The following is a 17418-nucleotide window of genomic DNA, read 5'->3' as shown; positions in this document are numbered from 1 at the left end:
CAAATTCAAAAGTTGCACTTGATAATTTGATTCCAACTTTGACTAGCTTAAAAGGACTCAAACACGGTTCAACATGTAACTTTTAGAATCTTGTCTTGTTTATATCAGATTTCATTAATAACATTTTTCTTGAAATAAAGCAACATCATCTGCAAGATTTTTCCATGCAAACATCTATACATTACAAACAGCAACATATAGTTTTATTATTGGCATAAGCAAACATTAACGTATACCCCAACAGAGACAGCGAAATGATGCAGAATAAATAGGTTTATGCAGCAGTTTACTAGATGCTTTCTTTAACCCCAATTCAAATCAGCTCACTAAATGAAATTAAAAGGCTTAGTATTTGGTAAGTATTGAACTGAAAACTAGACCTTAGGAATCTGTTAAGAACAGGTTCCTTCATCCACTAAGGAGTACATAATATAACACAGAAACTAAGCTTAGAAAGTTGACAGAGTCAGTCCTAGTGCACTAGCTACTACACATTACAGCCAATCAAATGTTACTGCCACTACCAACCTTCTCCAATTCCTCACTATTTCTAGCAGACATACCCAATGATGGATCAAATTGATCTTGTGTAAGGAAAACGGTGCTTGATTGCTGGTACGACGACATGCTCGACTCCAGTATCTGATGCGGGAGCACCATATCCGGTTTGGAAAATGTTGCCTCCACACTTACTTTTTGCCTCTTGGTTGATCTCTCCCCTTTGGGGCTGTCAGCAGGGGAACCAGAATCTGGTGTCAACGGTTCGTGGTGAGACGAAAAAGATTCATTTGAAAGACTCTTTGCTGGGGCACGTTCTTTGGCTGCTTTCTCCGGATCAGGAGTTGCCGGATCAGTCTTGTTATCAGGATCTGGGCAGGTATCTTCTGGAACTTGCCCAGCAATCCCAGAGCCGGGTACATCTGAAAGAACCCCACTGAGCCGTTGTTGCTCTTCAATTATCTTTTTCAAGTATTTACCCTGGGCTTCTATCCTCAATTGTAGCTGCCTCTGAACCTGTTCCATATCAAAATATGATTATAATTCACCATTCAGCATATTGAATTGATTCTTAATTTAAAAAACAAAACTCTGAAGGAAAAAAATGCATGTATTTGTTTTTATAACAAAGGTAGAAATATTTTGGAATTTCGCAAGTCAAAGACATCCAAGAAAGGTCATTGATTCCTCTACAATCACAAGTCTTTAAGTATATAGAACTTTCAAGAATTATAAATTGTTTACATGATCAAAATATGATGAATGATCAATGGTGTGCTGATTCTCTCTTGCCATCACAAAACCATGCAGTATATCTTGTCAAAACAATCTTTTCAACAATTATCTTGCTTACATAGGAACTAGCTCACACTATTCCTTGAAAAAAGGCCTTAAAATAAAAAAAAAATTACATTAACATGTTACAATTAATGCCCTGTAAATGCATTCATGTAAATTTATCATCTTCCCTTAAATTAGAGTTTGGTAAATTTGTCTGCAAATGCATGTAGATTTGATAATACAATTGTGTATTGTGCAAGACAGTTTAGGGCTATAGGGTACTACTCAGGCAGAGGCTCTTATAATTAAAATCTCAACTGGTAGCGGCATTACTCATGCAAATGTGTTGATCAGTATATACACCTTGGATATAAAACCTAGTGTATAGTTTTTTATGTAATAAAAAACAATTAGTGTTGACTCGCATAAATTAGATATCAAACTCATCACTTCATCTCGCATAATTAAATGTGATACAATAAATAACCAAATATGTTAATGTAATATAAGCCATTAGATCAGTTCAATAAAATTTACCTCCAATTGTTCATGTAGGCGTTTCTGCACCTCCATTTGAAGCTTTAATGCTTCAGTAATTTGCATCCCACTGCAGACAGACAAGACCACACATAATTTCAGTCATTTATATACCACCAGAACTTTTGAGGGGAAAAAAAAAGCAAGTTACTTTTTCTCCCAGCAACAGCTTCAATGCATTGAACACATAGTAAGCATAAGATATAGTTGTCTAGCTAAATGTGCATTAGTAATGGGGGGATAAATAATCGCGTGTATACTCACGGTGAACCATCTAGATTGGAAAGCATATCCCCTGCTTCTTTCTTGTCAGTTTTCTTTCCTTCTACAAACAATTTTAGAAGTTATCACCAATCAAATCTAAGGGAGAATTCAAAGTATAATGAATATACTCATATATGTGAAATTTGAAACAGTGAAACTCAGAGACATACCATCAGACGAGGAATCAGGTAGGTACTTTGCTAGACGATATTTCTGGATGCAGCAGAACAGTAGAGTGAACAAAGAGGAAATGAATTAGAATAACAGATACCGAGAGACCCTGGAAACACGTTACCTGTAAATGACTTTTCACATGGTAGATTGTTAAGCCTTGCACACCCATAACTCTAAGGACACCTTTCGGTGTAGCGCCTGAGGGGGAAAAAAGGATAGTTTGAGAATCTAATACTCAAGCATATATGTTAGATAATTTCTTCATCCAACAAAAAGCCAGGGGGTAATACTCACGATCTGGTCCACCAAGTTGTGCCACAGCATCAACAAAGCGCTCATGTAGCTCATGTGTCCACCGTAAACGTTGCTTTGAGGCGAGATTAGGGTTGTTGGAAAGATTGTCTCCATTGCCAGGATCCATTGTGCTACTACCATGAACCAATGAATTGCTTCCGATTAAACTTGAACTAGGGACACTCTTTTGATGATACATTTGTCATTTATCTGACAGAAAACATAAAAAATAACAGAATATAATGTGGAAATTAGTACTGACATCCTGAACCTTACTGCCTATTTGAACAGGTTGTCAAAGAAATGGGGAACAATCAGAGATATGCACACAACACAATCAAGAAAGGAATTTCTTCAAGAGTAACCTCAAATATTCCTAAATGAAAAATTGAAATTAACATGTTATGATCCCACTACCTAATCTAAGATCTACTCACATTTTGTTTGATCATGGAGCGTTACATTATAGAGATCCTCCCTCAACCAACTATAGATATCATTGTTTGCAAGTCGCAACATATTTTGACCTTAACAAACACTCCCATGTATCCAAGAAGTATTGACTGCAATATGTAGATCCTTCAACACAGCAATATTTACCATGAACACCACTGTCCATAGTCGAGAGTACACACTATCACAAACTCAAGACCAGTAGACACTTGTTCATTTTGTTCTTCATCTAAAGCGAATTTCTTCCTTCACTTCTCTCATCAGTTGAGCTTTTAGGAGAACCTCAAACCTTCTGATACAAAAGCACAACGTTCCAATGTCTAAGCAACTTAAGCTAAGTGGTCTTGAACTAGGTTAACTTTTCTTGTTCTTTTACAAAATGGCACTCGATAAAGGCATCAAATCATTATCTACATTTTACAATATACTTATACAAAATGACATTTAGCTTCCTAAGGCACTTCCCCTAACACCAAATTATCCCTCTCCAATAACCATCCAACTTATCTAATCCTCCCTCTATCCCATTTTACCATGACTCTGAAAATTTCTTACATCCTTGAAATAATATATTTGGATACAATTTTTAGCTAGATACATTGATAGAAGGATGAACCAAATTTTCAGCTCAATCAGCTGTAGTAGGCCAGAATAAAAGGTGATACCAACACAATTTGAGGTACTTATCCCTAAATGAGGTTGATTTCTCCTTAAACTTTACTAAGTCACAAAGATATCATCATATTATTGGCAGAGAACTAAAAAGCATCATTATTGTTGCTTAAAGCAAAGACTATTATTATATTCATTCTCATACAACATCTGATGCAACCTAGCAACATTAGAGAACAGGGCAATATTCTTCAAAGTTGACTAATTGAATTTTCATCACATTAATACCTATGAATATCAGGCCACACCCTCAAAATTGAAGAACCTCAACTCTAATAAACCAATTACTAAATTTTTACATCCCCCCAAAATTGGGGTTATGACCCGAAATTAGAATGACCCAACTCTTGAATGATCACGAAAATCTGAAAATTTTACAACTTTAAAAAAATAAAAGTGAGAAAAGCTCCCATTCTCTAGTCGCAAAGCACGGAACGTTACAAAGTGTAGGGTGCAATTTTGAAAAAGTAGAAAGTCAAAGGCTTGAAATTAAAAACACAAACTTGAGGGTGATGCAATAGAGAAGAGTAGCACTGAGTTGAAGCTCAAAGGAATTAATGCCAAAAGGGTCGCCAAAAAAGTTAAGAAACAAAGGAAAGGAAATGCAGAAGCAGAAGCAGAAGCAGAAGCAGAAGCAGCTTCAGAGAGAGAAAAGAGATTGTGATTGAAAGGGGGAAGAAGAAGAAGAAGAAGGAATGGATACGTACCCAGATCTACGCAATCCAAACGACAACGCATAACAAAAAAAATTCGCTCCCTTCAATTTCGGAGCTGTGTAGTTCTGTGCTGTTTCTCTCTCTTCTCTCTCTTCTCTCTCTCTCTCTTTTGCTATGCAGTGACACACACACTCATACCCCTCCAATGGCATTTCCTTTGGTCCTATGGATTTTGGATTCTATTTCTTTTTTTTTTTTCAGTTTTTTGTTTTAATTATATGATAAAAAGTGGCAATGGAAATATCACACACAACTACCAAGTTTTAAGAATTTTGAAGAAAAAATATTAAGAGCTTGTTTAAGTACTATTAAGTTATCAAACAAATTTTAGTAAAAAAATATTTTTTATTATTTTTTGTTGTGTTTAACAAAATATTAGTAATAAAAATAAAAATATTAAAAAAATAAAAAATATATTTTTAAAAAAATTATAATTTACATCTATTTTTACTTTAAAAAAATATTTTTTAACATAATTAATAAAAAATATTTTTATATTATTATATTTAAATATAATTGTTTGATAAAAATATATTTTATATAAAATATCTAAATATAAAATTAATTTTAATTTTTTAAAATATTTTTAAAAAAATAACTTAAAAAAAAAGATATTTCCATAAAAAATTATCCAAATAAACTATAAGTTTATAATTAAATCTTTAATCAATATCATATACCGATCATAATATATTTATATTTTTTACAACATAATTAATTATTAAAATCATTAAATTTTTGTAGTAAAATAATCAAATATTTTAAATGGAATTAAAAATGTTTTTATAAACATAAAAAATCAGTTATTTTATTCGTGTTTTGATTATAAATATAAATATTATTATATTGTATGTTTTTTTACAAACAATTTATTAGTGATTATTTTTTATGTAAATATGTGTATGATTGTATATTTAATATCATAGGTATAATATAAATACAATTTTTTTTATTTTGTATCTTTTAACAATTAGATACAAAAAGATGACATAACTTTTTTTCCTTTACTTAAAAAAACAATTTCAAAAACCAACGAATTATAATTTAAATGATATAATCTTTTCATACTCACCTAAAAAGTTATAAATTTAAATTTCACTCTTAACTTAAAAAAAAAAAAACTTCAAAATAACAAATCCTTGATATTACAAGTAAAATTCACTCAACATACATGCCAACCATTTTTTACTAGGGCTTCTATGTATAGGATTTTCCTTAGTAGTACTTTGCTTTCATATATGCTCTTAAATTAATTATTAGCATATATGGATTCCTTGGCAGGGGTGCCTTTGAAATATTGAATTGAACTATTTATTATTTAACCAAACCACTCTTTCTTGTCCATTCCTTGAGTCAAATATTTCAAAGTCTTCTTTCTGGTATTTTTCCACCCAATCATTTAAGTCTTGGTCCATCGACCATTATTTGGAAGAAAATAAATTTGGATTTTAATATGATATAACATAATAATAATCTTAATATAATATAGGATTTCTCTGATATAGTTGTCAAATAAAAAAAGTTTTTATAAAAAATAAAAAATTAATATTTAATATATTTATAATATATTTATTAAAATAAAATATTTAAACTTTAAACCCTAAATTCTATATATATATATATATATATATATATATATATATAGGTTCCATTGTTTTAGAAAGATGAACCCACAAGTTTAGATTTCACTAATAAATCAAGGCATTTATTAACAATAGAGTATTACGATAAACTAATTAGAAGCCCCAGAGTGCAAAGATGAAAACGAAATTAATGAAAAATTAATGGTTATTCATGAGTTAGGGTAAAATCATGAATCATGAAATCCATAAAAGCATGCATTTTAATATGAGTTGATATTTAATTTGGTTTTTAAATTTGTATAGGAGTCTTATTTTAATTTTTAAAATTATAATTATTTTTATTTAGTCTTTAATTTTATAAATGGGATTTATATTAGACTTTGTAACAATTTTTGACATACAAACATTAATGAAATGCTGAAATAAAAAGTAAAATGTTCAACTAGAATTTATAAAATGATGTCGTTTGCCCGTTTTAGTTTTGACACTCAAATAATCTAAAAATAATATTATATCACTTGTTTTGGAAGAAAATTTTTTAATAAGCATTACTTACTAAACCAAAACGATACTGTTTTACAAAGTTTAATGTGACATCTAGCTTTACGTTAATATTTTATGAACATCTATCCGTTAAAAATTATTTCAAAAACTAACAAAAATTACATTCACAAAATTTATAAACTAAATAAAAACAACTAAAATTTTAAAAATTAAACTAAAATTTACCTACAAGTTCAGAAATTAAATTAAGTATTATTTCTATTTGAACATGTTTCCCACTTTAATTATTGATAGTTCAAAATCACATGCAATAGTTTATTAAGAGCTAACCAATCTTAATAATGAAACAAATAAAGTTTTAAAAAAATATGCTATAATATAGAGTTTTTTTTATCAAAGATAATTAATAAAGCTAAAAAATGCTCTTATTAGAACCCTTATATAAAAGTATCCGTAGACAGAAATAGAAGTTCAACACGAAACCCTAAATTTAAATAGGCATGTCAAGCATTAAACTTGGGCTATTTTTCATTTCTTTAATTATGCAATTATTGTGGTTGATAATGAGTATGATCTTTTAACCTATATATAAATATGATATATATCCAAATAGTAATAGGTACGTGAATCATTCAAAGAATTTTATGAACATTCACTCTCCAAATTAACTATATACCATTGACACCTTGCCATGTGTCATCAAGCACTCATATATAGCTTATGGTATTCATTCACAATGATTATGCATGCCAAGCTCAAATAATTATTCCAAATAATTTAAACTTATAAAATATTCCATTTCTAAGCGCTATACCGTTGCAGGGTCATGATTTCATAATTCTTTCTCATGCATTATCCTCTTTTATAAAGTCCTTACTTTATATAGAATTACATCAAACACAAAAAAAAAAGTCTTAAGTTACTAAATAACTTTAAGGTTTGAATATATATTGTCAATCTTTTATATATTTTCTATTAATAAAGTTAAATACATACTTCTATTTATATATATATTAGCAAAAGTGTACATATATACACTAACAAATAGAGATTATTAACATATTATATGTAGTAAAAGAGTGAACTACTAAATATAAAAATTGCCACCTTAATTTGAATAGAACTTTCTTAATAACTATCATAATAATTCACGAACATAGTTAAAATCGACGGCCAAACAGTTCGGACTTTGCAATTACTTAAATCTAATCCCATCAATTGATTATATATAACAACCAAATTAATATAGAATTAAAAAAAAAAAACAAAATATCTATATATAGTAGTGTTTGCTCTAATATAGCTAAAAGAGAAAGTTGGAAATGAAAAAGAGAAGATAGGGATAGAACATACCCTGTTATTGAGGCAAAGAAGAAGAAGGAGATAATTATAGTGTCTCTAACTTGCTTGATGATCATCATCATCAATCTCCTCAAGCATGTGAAGTTGGTGACTTTTATGTGGCCTTGAATTCTTTGTTTTAGAGTTTTGGATTTATTTATTTACTTATTGTTTTTGTTTTGATTGTGTGTGATATGTTACCTAGTATGACTATAATTCCAAGTCCCAAGTGGTGTGAATGGGTGAAAAGATAGAATTTAGTAGCTATTATTGGTTGTGAGGTGAGACAAGAAACAAACCTAAAGCATAGTAATTGGCTATGATGGAATCTTCAATGTAATATTCCCAAATGATTCTAAATATATTCAATAAATAATATTCCGGCAGTCTAGTCAATTTCCTATATATTGCTTTCTTCACAAACTAAACTTCTTCCGGCTGTGTATTTATCTATGGATTCAACAATGCAAAACCATGCATTCAAAATATCAAACTGCTTATTTTTTTTTTTTTTAGAAATTATTTTCTATATGAATTTATATATGATTTTTTTGTTGGAGTTTAAAATATACATATCTCGTTTATACTGTAAACGAAATACATACAAAATTATCTTGTTTACACTGTAAACGAGATAAATAAATGCGGTATAAATTAGTAAATACGTTACAAATTATTTATTTTAATAATTAAAATAATTAAATTATTCATTTAAAAAAATCCGGGTTTATATGGTATTTTATATATATATATATATGTATGAATTTAATTTTTAATAGTTTCCGGTATAAACAAATTTTATACGTGTATTTTACTATTTTATTACATATTATTATATTAGTAAAAATAACTATTTTTTATCAACCATGTTAATAATCATAAAAAAAACATGTAATTTGATAATTATGTAAAAAGTTAACACCACAAATATAAAATAAATAAATAAACTAACTGATTTTGAATTTTGTTAGTGAAATCGTATTGATTACATCAGAGATTATTTTGTTAGTTGAAAAATGAGAGAATAATTACATTATAATTATAATTAATTAGTGTAATAATTAATTACTACCTTATATAAGGGTGTTTATTTGTTGTAAATCAACATTTTCTCCACTATTTAGCAAATTTCTATTGATTTTCCCTTCAAATAGTTCTCTTTATTCTTTCTATCACTATGATATTCCACCCCACGAATGACCAATCTTCTAATTCTCTACACTACAGGTGCTAAATTTTGTACATGAGGGTATGTATTATAGAATTGTCTCATATTGTTTCATTTATTTAATTTGAGAATATAGTATACATAGTCCTTTTATGTATGTGATAAATTAGGGTTATTAAAATTGGATTTTTTTTTTAATCAATATGCATATTACTGAGTGTATATACATTTTTTACATTGTCATTATAACATTCGAATATAAAAGACAGAAGCCAAATAAACATTGAGATCAACTACTGTACACTCGAAATGTGTAAAAAAATTAACGATTTAAAGTCTTTTAAATTTAAAAATTAACAATTTTAAATTTTAAATGCGTCAAAAATGTATAAAACCAACTAAGAATTTGATACATTGATATAATATTCTGGTTGTGTTTAATTTTTATTTTTCTATTTCATTCAATTTTATTTAAATAAATTAAAATTTAAAATTTAAAATTTAAATGAATATAATTCGAATTCATGTAATTCAATCCAATATAAATAACTAATTAACCATACCAATAGAATAATATCAATTAACTTAAACCTACTTAAAACCTTTGCTAAATTAAACATTAAAATCCATTATAAATATCCCAATCATCTTTTGTTCATTCCACCTCAGTGTTCCCTCAGAACAGGACCTGAGATGTGTAATGACAGTATAAAAACGTAAATATTTTACACGTTTCATATTTCAATAAATAAAGTATTTGAATAATTTAAATAAAAACCTGTCAATATACTATCCAATATCAATCTCTTATTTTCCCAAGGACTTTAAAACTTTATTTATTATCTTTTACATTGATGAAATGAAGTTCAAACTTTTTTTATGGTATTCGCGTTGAGATGTTTAGATGTATGAATAAACTAACCACTCCCCAATTTACACTGGTTAAATAAAGTTCAAATTTAAAACTTCATACAAACTATCTAAATTCCTCTCACCACTCCAACTCTGTTTAGATACACAAATATTGACACAAATATTCATTGTAGAGGAATCATTGTAGCCAAAGAAAAAATTGATTCCACTATATAAGAACCAAGATGGTGGCATTAAGAAAAGATTAATATAGAGGAATCATTGATAATAAGGTTGCAAGCCATTGATGCTATCAACTACCAAAGTCCAAAGCCAATTAAGGCTTAGGCAAATCCCAAATTAACAATAGGCCTCCATGTGTACCATATATAAATATATATGTGTGTGTGTATGTATTTCTTTGTCCATAGTCTTAATACTAAATTACTAATCATATTAGCATGTAAATGGTCCCCACTTGAATAATAATTCCACCACCTTGGACACATATCCAACTATGTTATACTCAGCACTTAGCATAAAATTTGTTTTCTAATGAATTTCATAAGCATAAAATAACAAACCATGATTTGAGTATAGCTGGCTTTCAACACCAACCAACTCTCTCTTCTCCATCCATTGATGTCATGATCCTCCAACTAACTACTTGTGTCATTCACACCCAATCAATGGTGGGGAATCAACAAAAATGGCAAATGTCACATCTTTGGTGTGATGAACTATGGCCTCAAATAGTGCTATTTACATCACAAGTTGGTGCTAAAGGCCAAAAGTCACCAAATTTAGTAAAGCATCAAACAAGGTGAAAAAACATAACCTAAGAACAAGGACTTAACAATGATTCAAGATAACTGCTTAAAGAAAAGTACCTGAGCTGATTTCTACAACTTCACTTTTCCACATTATCCGTGCGAAATTGGCATGTTCGAAATAATTGTACAGTCAATGCTAGCTTTTCACAATGCTTAAAGCCATAGGGAAGTTTGAATTTACAAAATGGAATAAGGTGATTCCACATCTGTTCCCATTAATTAGAAAAGAACAGGTCAGAGTTCAAATACCTATCCTAGAGAAAGGAATGAAGGCCTGCAAAGCTATCTTTGGATTATCGCAGGATGAACCGGGAACCATCAACTTGACCTTCCATCCCTACATGCCGGCGTACCTAGTTATTCCATGAGGGTTACCTTGGGCTACATTGATGGCTTGAGTTCTCATCTTAGCTTCAGTCCAGATCAAAGGTGCTGCCATAGAGTCCATGCCTAGCAGCCTCCTTTTCCCCTCACCGGGTGATCCTTCTAAAATCAACCCCCCGGTAGTCTCATGTGAGGTTAGACAACTTTCAGTCGAACAGTCAGCCCTCTGTGGCGGGAGGCTATGAGGTAGTTCCTCTTCCGGGACATTGACTCCCGCCACTTCAGTAGATGGCATGGAGAAAAAACCAAGAGGATCAACCATGGGACCTCTTGGGGTCTTGCTCGCGACTCCTTGAAACTTTTGGTTGTCCGTGTCTATGACGGTAGCGCCAATGAATTGATCCGCTAGCATCTTACAAGCTCTTTCAAGCATGACCATGTATCTTTGCTCTGCGTCTTGGCGAATTTGCAAATGCTTCTCTGCCTTCATTAGAATAATTTTGAAAATTGGTAAGCATTTATCTACAAAGTAGTTTCAAAAGAATTTCCTCATCTATTATATCAACATCTAACTCCAATTATACAGTATGCAAATTCAATCTAAATCTAAAAAACTTCATGAAGACAAGCAATAAGCACAACTTGCGCACTAAGAAAAAGATATTTACCTCTACTTGCAAATGTAGTTTACTTTGCACTTCCATTTGTGCTCTTAAGGCTTCCTTGATTTCAAAACCCCTATGCAAAAGATTAATTTTTCCTTCAATTGTTGATTATTAAGACTCCATTTGTGCTCTTAAGAATGCAAAAAGATGCTTACTCATTGGTATCGGAAGTTGGCAACTTTGGAGAAGAGTTGTCAGTACCAGGACTTTCTAAGTATGAACCCGACAATCCTTTCATAAAATTTCAACAAAAATCAATTAAACCAAGAATAAAACAGGACTATTTAGGCGTAATCACAAATTAGAAATTCCCGCCAAACTTTCATCTGGTGATTATAGTTAAAGCTTTTTTTCCTCAACACACCACACAGTTATAATAAATGCTGAGCATGAAAAGTTTGGATGGTGGAAACATAAGTGGGAATGACAACCATACCATCTTTGCATCCCTCACCCATATCTTTCCCTGATTGCTTACCAAGTCTATATTTCTGCAAGACAGAATAGACATATTCTTTTCGTTTTCATCACAAAGACTAAAATTGGGTAGATTATAATGAGGAAAGATATATATAAATATGTAGCAAGACCTGAAGATGACTCTTCAAATGAAATAGAGTCAAACCCTTGACATTCATGGTCCGCATGATTGCTTTTGGCGTAGCTTCTGCAGATAATAGCCAGAACCTAGTCAAACAATGATATTGATGATATTGATTACAATACACATTAAAATTCTAATTGTTACTAGTTAGGACGAAGTTAAACTAGTTTTTATATCGAGGAGATAGGTTACTGATATGACATAGGAAACATAGAAAGCTAAATTTATTTGCATCAAAATACTTTTGAACTTTCCAAACTTGGTGAATTCATGCAAAGTATCTTGCTTTGTTATTACAGCAGTAAACCACTCAATCATTCATCTGTTACCATTTGATAGAATTGATCTTAATGTAAAGTAATTCATATTTGGCAATTCATAAGTGATTCTAACATACATTAAAAGAAGTTCACTTCTCTCAAAATCAATTCTAAGGCAAGAACTGATTCTAGTGGAGAAATACCAAACATGGGTAAAATCAGTTGTGGGAGGGGAATCAATTCTAGAACCTCAAGTTCTTTTTCAACATGCATTAAGTGGCTTATTCAAGAATAGTAGCCACTATGGCCGCTATAGCGTCTATTGATAGCCTACTGGCTACTACTGTGGCCCTCAAGCTGCAACAATGAAGCACTTGGCTAAATGTATTCCTTAGAGGCCTACAACCATTTTGATCTGAGGCTAAAGCAGTCACTCCTTGTTACAATTCATAATTAAGCAGGAAAAAAAAAAGGAATAGTAACCCCACAATGTTGTAGTAACATTATACACTCAATTCTGGCTAGTTCATTGGAAAAGATTATGAATAATGATACTGTATCGAAACATTATCGAATTGATGGAGAACCCTACAAATGGCAACATATTAACCACTCAAAACATAATTACGCTATCGGTTTTGCAAGGAAACCAACCTTTTTTTTACCCAACAATTGGCCAACAAAATAGTGAATGAACAAGGATTAAGCATTTAAGTTGTTATTGCAGAGAGGAAAATGGAAATTTAAAGGGAAAGCAAAATAGTAGTTGGCCGAATAAAAGTGAATTTGCAATCTTTTCTCATTGGAGGATATCAACATGGCAACTTCATCACCCCAGTTGTGTCTATGTCAATGTACAACTACTGATTCCACTCCATTGCCGCAGATTCAGCCAAAAAAAGAAAAAAGAGCATAAACCTTCCGAGTCAATTTCAGCAAACCAATGGAACGTGGACATGAGGTCAAATGTGGACTCTATAAAGTGCAAACCTTTCTGCAAAAGTTCTATACTTTATGATCAAACTCAAAACCCGCTTATAAATAAACCCCTTTCAAACATAAAGGATCTTAATTTAACTGCAATATTCAACATCTCTAATTAAAATGTGGGTGGGGTAAGTTTTCTGCTCATAAAAGAATTCTCCACCTAATCTCTCCCAAAAAATTCCACCTTCTCCAAAAGCACATGCATTTCAGGGATGAACAGTTATGCTTGATAAGAAAAAACAATAAGAATCAACAAGTAGATAGATTAAAGCCAGAAAAGAATTAAAATTTCTAATTAATTAACTATACATAAGTAATTGACTCGAAAGCAAAAAAGAAAAATCCCCTTCATTTTTACTTGCCCCCCAACTAGAAAGTGGGATCATGATTTCATTTCAAAAGTTCAAACAAAAATCAGAAAGCATAATAATAATATCCAAAGGAGCCAATACAAATTCTCAGCCATATTCTTCTTCCATGAGAAGAAAACAGAAAACAAAAAATTGCATATGTGCTATAACAAGAAAAAAAAAGAATTTCAAAATAAATAAATAAAAAGAAGATTGAAGTGAATGAAGGGAAAAAGGTTGAAACTTTGACTTACTACTAGCACCTCCGAGCTGAGTGACAGCATCAACAAAGCGTTCATGGAGGTCCTGAGTCCAACGAAGTCTTGGTTTTGGATCAGCAGTGAGAACAAGACATGGGTCTCCCTTGTGTGTGAGATTGGAGGCGCCACCAACTTGAACATCTTCTTGTCCAACAAGCCCTGCTTCATGTGGGTGTATCAGCCTCGGATACATGATGATGATACCTCCCTTCTTCTTCTTCAATGGTGAAAACCTGAAAGAACGAAGAGAGAGAGAGAGAGAAAGAGAGAAAGTGAGAGATTGAGGAGTAGATCCAAATGAAGGGAGGGTAGAGCTAGGTACCCATTTGAGTGAAAAGGGTAAAGGTTGAAGCTTTTTAGAGAGAGAGAGAGAGAGGATGACAATGAAACTGGAGAGAAAAACACCGTACCTTCTGAAACTGACGCTGGCACACTGGCACGCCTTTCGGGGATCTTGTCCCTTTCTGCCCTTTTTATTATACAAACAACAAAACCAAACTTAAAAAGACTAACCAAAAAAACCTTTTTAAATGAACTAAAGTTTCATTACTATTAAATAGGGTGTACATAGTTCCGGTGAAATTAGAGTTATTTTGATTCACATAGGATTTTAAATAACGACTGAATTTATTTTTAAAATTTTTACTCGATCTTAGATTCGATAAAATTTTATTATTTTCAGATCGCATTAAAACTAGATTTAAATTAGTACTATCTGAATTTTAATAAATTTTATTTTAAAAAATTATGATACATTTATTTATAATAAAAAATATATTTGTTGTTAAAAATCAATATTTTTATTTGAATTTTAATTTGTTTATAAATTTTAATTTTAATTTCATATTTTTTTGTCTATTTTCTAATTCAATAAATATGATTAAAAACAAAACAATAAGTCTATAATTAATATAACATAATATTATAATTAATTTAAAACATATATATTTTTTAATCTCTTTAGGATGCATATAGACCGGGTGAAATCAGATTCGTCTTAACCCAAACTCAGACATAAATAATAACCGAGTCCATTTTTAAGACCCTTATCCGACTCCGTAAAATTACACCAAATTAGTTTTTAAAGTGTTCGGGTCCAGACTTAGTCAGACCATATACACTCCTACTATTAAATATATCATCAACAAAATTTATTATTTTCAATCAATAATTAAAAGTTAATATTTAAAAATATAAATTGAAAATATATTATTTGATTATTAAATTAAAATATTTATATTAATAATTAAAAATACTAATTAAAAATAATAAATTTTATTAATTTTTTAACTTTTTTCTTAAATTTATAATTATTTTAATAATTTGATTTCAACTGATACTGGTTAAATTTTATTTGAACTAATATTTTAAAGTGGTTATTATGTTAAATAAATTAGATTAATATTTCATCTTTTTTTTAAGTTATACTTGACTAATTACTAAACAAACATTGAATTTTGTTGAAAATTTATGAATTTATACAATTTAAAAAGAAAAAAGTAAAAATATTTATTTATTAATCATATAATATTTTCTTTCTCCATAATAAGACCATTAGCCAGTTTAATAAATTCTTTTAGATTGCTTATGATTCTAGCTAAATCCTTCTTTTGTTGAACATTTACTAATTACTAAGACAAATATTAAATTTCGTTGAATATTTATTAATTTATACAATTCAATAGAAAAAGTAAAAATATTTATTTATTAATCATGTAATATTTTTTTCCATAATGATCACCTCGTCAATTTTAATAAATAAGATAAAATATATTTTTTATCATTTATGTTTGCGATTTATTTTAAATATCTTAAATATTTAGTTTTATTCAATTTTTTCTTTAATACTTTTTATTTGTGTTGAAATTACTCTGAATATTAATTCTATGTAAACTTTTAGAGACAAAATTAAAAAATTTAAAGGATCGTTTTAACATAAATTGAAAATATTATAAACAAAATTGAATGAATAAAAAATTTTAAGAACAAAATTGAATAAAATTAAACATTTGAAATATTTTAAAAAATATTATAAATATTTGAGACAAAAAATATACTTTACCTTAATAAATACTTTTAAATTGCTTATTATGTAGCTAAATCTTTTTTTGTTTGAACATTTATAAATTTTCCTAAATTTGAAAAAAAAAAGGCATAAATATTTTTTATTGATCATTTAATATTTTCTCTCTCCATATTTATAGTCTTACCAATAATTTATAATAAATAATTAAAAATTAAGCTACTAAAATAATATTTAAAAAATTTTATTGTTGACAAAAATATTTTCTAAAAGCACGAACAACAAAAACTCTCTAAAAATAGTTAAATTTGATAAAAATGATTATCCGTTAAGTGATCATGTTTTTGTTGATTAAAAATGTTTAATGAAATTAGAAATTTACATGCAATTTTTTTTATAAAGTTGATATTTAAAAATTATTAAATAATTTAATAAAAAATTAAATTATTATTAATTTTACAAGAAAATAAGTACACCTAAATTTTCAACCAGTTATCACCCCAAACTCCCAGCCACCACCGCCAATGGAATGTGCAACCCTCTCACTTATCTATCCTCCAATGGATTGCCAATTTCAAAGCTGGTATGCCATCTCAATTAAAGTGACAAATACCAATTGGCAACCCATGCGAGTTAGGGTGGTTGTGAACCTTTAATGTGCTAGCTAATTTAGCATTTGTCGTCAACAAAAACAAAATGACACAAAATCATTTGATTGACTAATTTAATCTTTTGTCTATTTTTTAGAATGATAATATAACTTTTTAAGTAAAAACAATTTATTTCAATTCATATTTTCTATTTTTGTGATACAATACAGTATTTGTAAATATTTTTATTATTTCTAAACAAAAAATAACATGTCAAGTTAAAAAATAAAAAAGACCTAATTATTTTTAAATTTAAATTGGTTAGAATTTATTTGGCTTTATTCATTAAATAATATCTTTTTTAAATTACTTTTTATTCATTACGTTAATATCTTTTTAATAAATTATTCAAATTTAAAAATATTATTTATTATAAAACTAAATAAATAATTTTTAAATATAATTTTTAAATATATAAATAATAAACATTAAAATACGATTAATACATTAATAAAAATAATAATTCCATAATATACTATTAATTTTACGATTTAGATAATTTTTACAATAAAGTAGAAATTAATGAACTCGTTATTTGATATATAGTAAAAGAATTTTGAGTAATAATAAATTTGATTTTTTATCTCTTAAAATTAAATTAATAATTTTATTTGATATCTTTGCAC

General features: G+C 29.1%; 2 protein-coding genes across 8 annotated transcripts; both read right to left on the bottom strand.

Moving 5' to 3' along the window:
• Positions 1-297: 297 nt before the first annotated feature.
• Positions 298-8165, bottom strand: LOC112796086 (myb family transcription factor PHL7). 6 transcript variants are annotated; one of them, XM_029297752.2, is made up of 7 exons: positions 7829-8165; positions 2548-2757; positions 2375-2451; positions 2250-2292; positions 2080-2140; positions 1816-1885; positions 298-1014 (listed from the first exon to the last, which is right to left on the bottom strand). In XM_029297752.2, exons 2-7 carry the CDS (start codon positions 2744-2746, stop codon positions 505-507), a joined length of 960 nt encoding a protein of 319 aa, XP_029153585.1. In that variant the 5' UTR covers positions 2747-2757; positions 7829-8165; the 3' UTR covers positions 298-504. The 6 variants fall into 6 exon arrangements, with proteins under 6 accessions (XP_029153585.1, XP_072091044.1, XP_025694148.1 ...); XM_072234943.1 differs by having other exon boundaries at positions 2080-2137; positions 7829-7968; XM_025838363.2 differs by lacking the exon at positions 7829-8165 and adding an exon at positions 4380-4635.
• A 2547-nt stretch (positions 8166-10712) lies between these two features.
• LOC112796087 (protein PHR1-LIKE 2) lies at positions 10713-14647 on the bottom strand. 2 transcript variants are annotated; one of them, XM_025838365.3, is made up of 7 exons: positions 14530-14647; positions 14114-14352; positions 12249-12325; positions 12095-12149; positions 11814-11889; positions 11662-11731; positions 10713-11477 (listed from the first exon to the last, which is right to left on the bottom strand). In XM_025838365.3, the coding sequence occupies exons 2-7, from the start codon at positions 14310-14312 to the stop codon at positions 11007-11009; spliced, it is 948 nt and encodes a 315-aa protein (XP_025694150.1). In that variant the 5' UTR covers positions 14313-14352; positions 14530-14647; the 3' UTR covers positions 10713-11006. The 2 variants fall into 2 exon arrangements, with proteins under 2 accessions (XP_025694150.1, XP_029153586.1); XM_029297753.2 differs by having other exon boundaries at positions 14442-14543.
• Positions 14648-17418: the final 2771 nt, after the last annotated feature.

This window comes from Arachis hypogaea, chromosome 4 (assembly GCF_003086295.3).
Source record: "Arachis hypogaea cultivar Tifrunner chromosome 4, arahy.Tifrunner.gnm2.J5K5, whole genome shotgun sequence".
Classification (NCBI taxonomy): Eukaryota; Viridiplantae; Streptophyta; class Magnoliopsida; order Fabales; family Fabaceae; genus Arachis; species Arachis hypogaea.
Note: the sequence above shows the minus strand (reverse complement) of the source record. Positions and strands in the feature narration are given on the sequence as shown.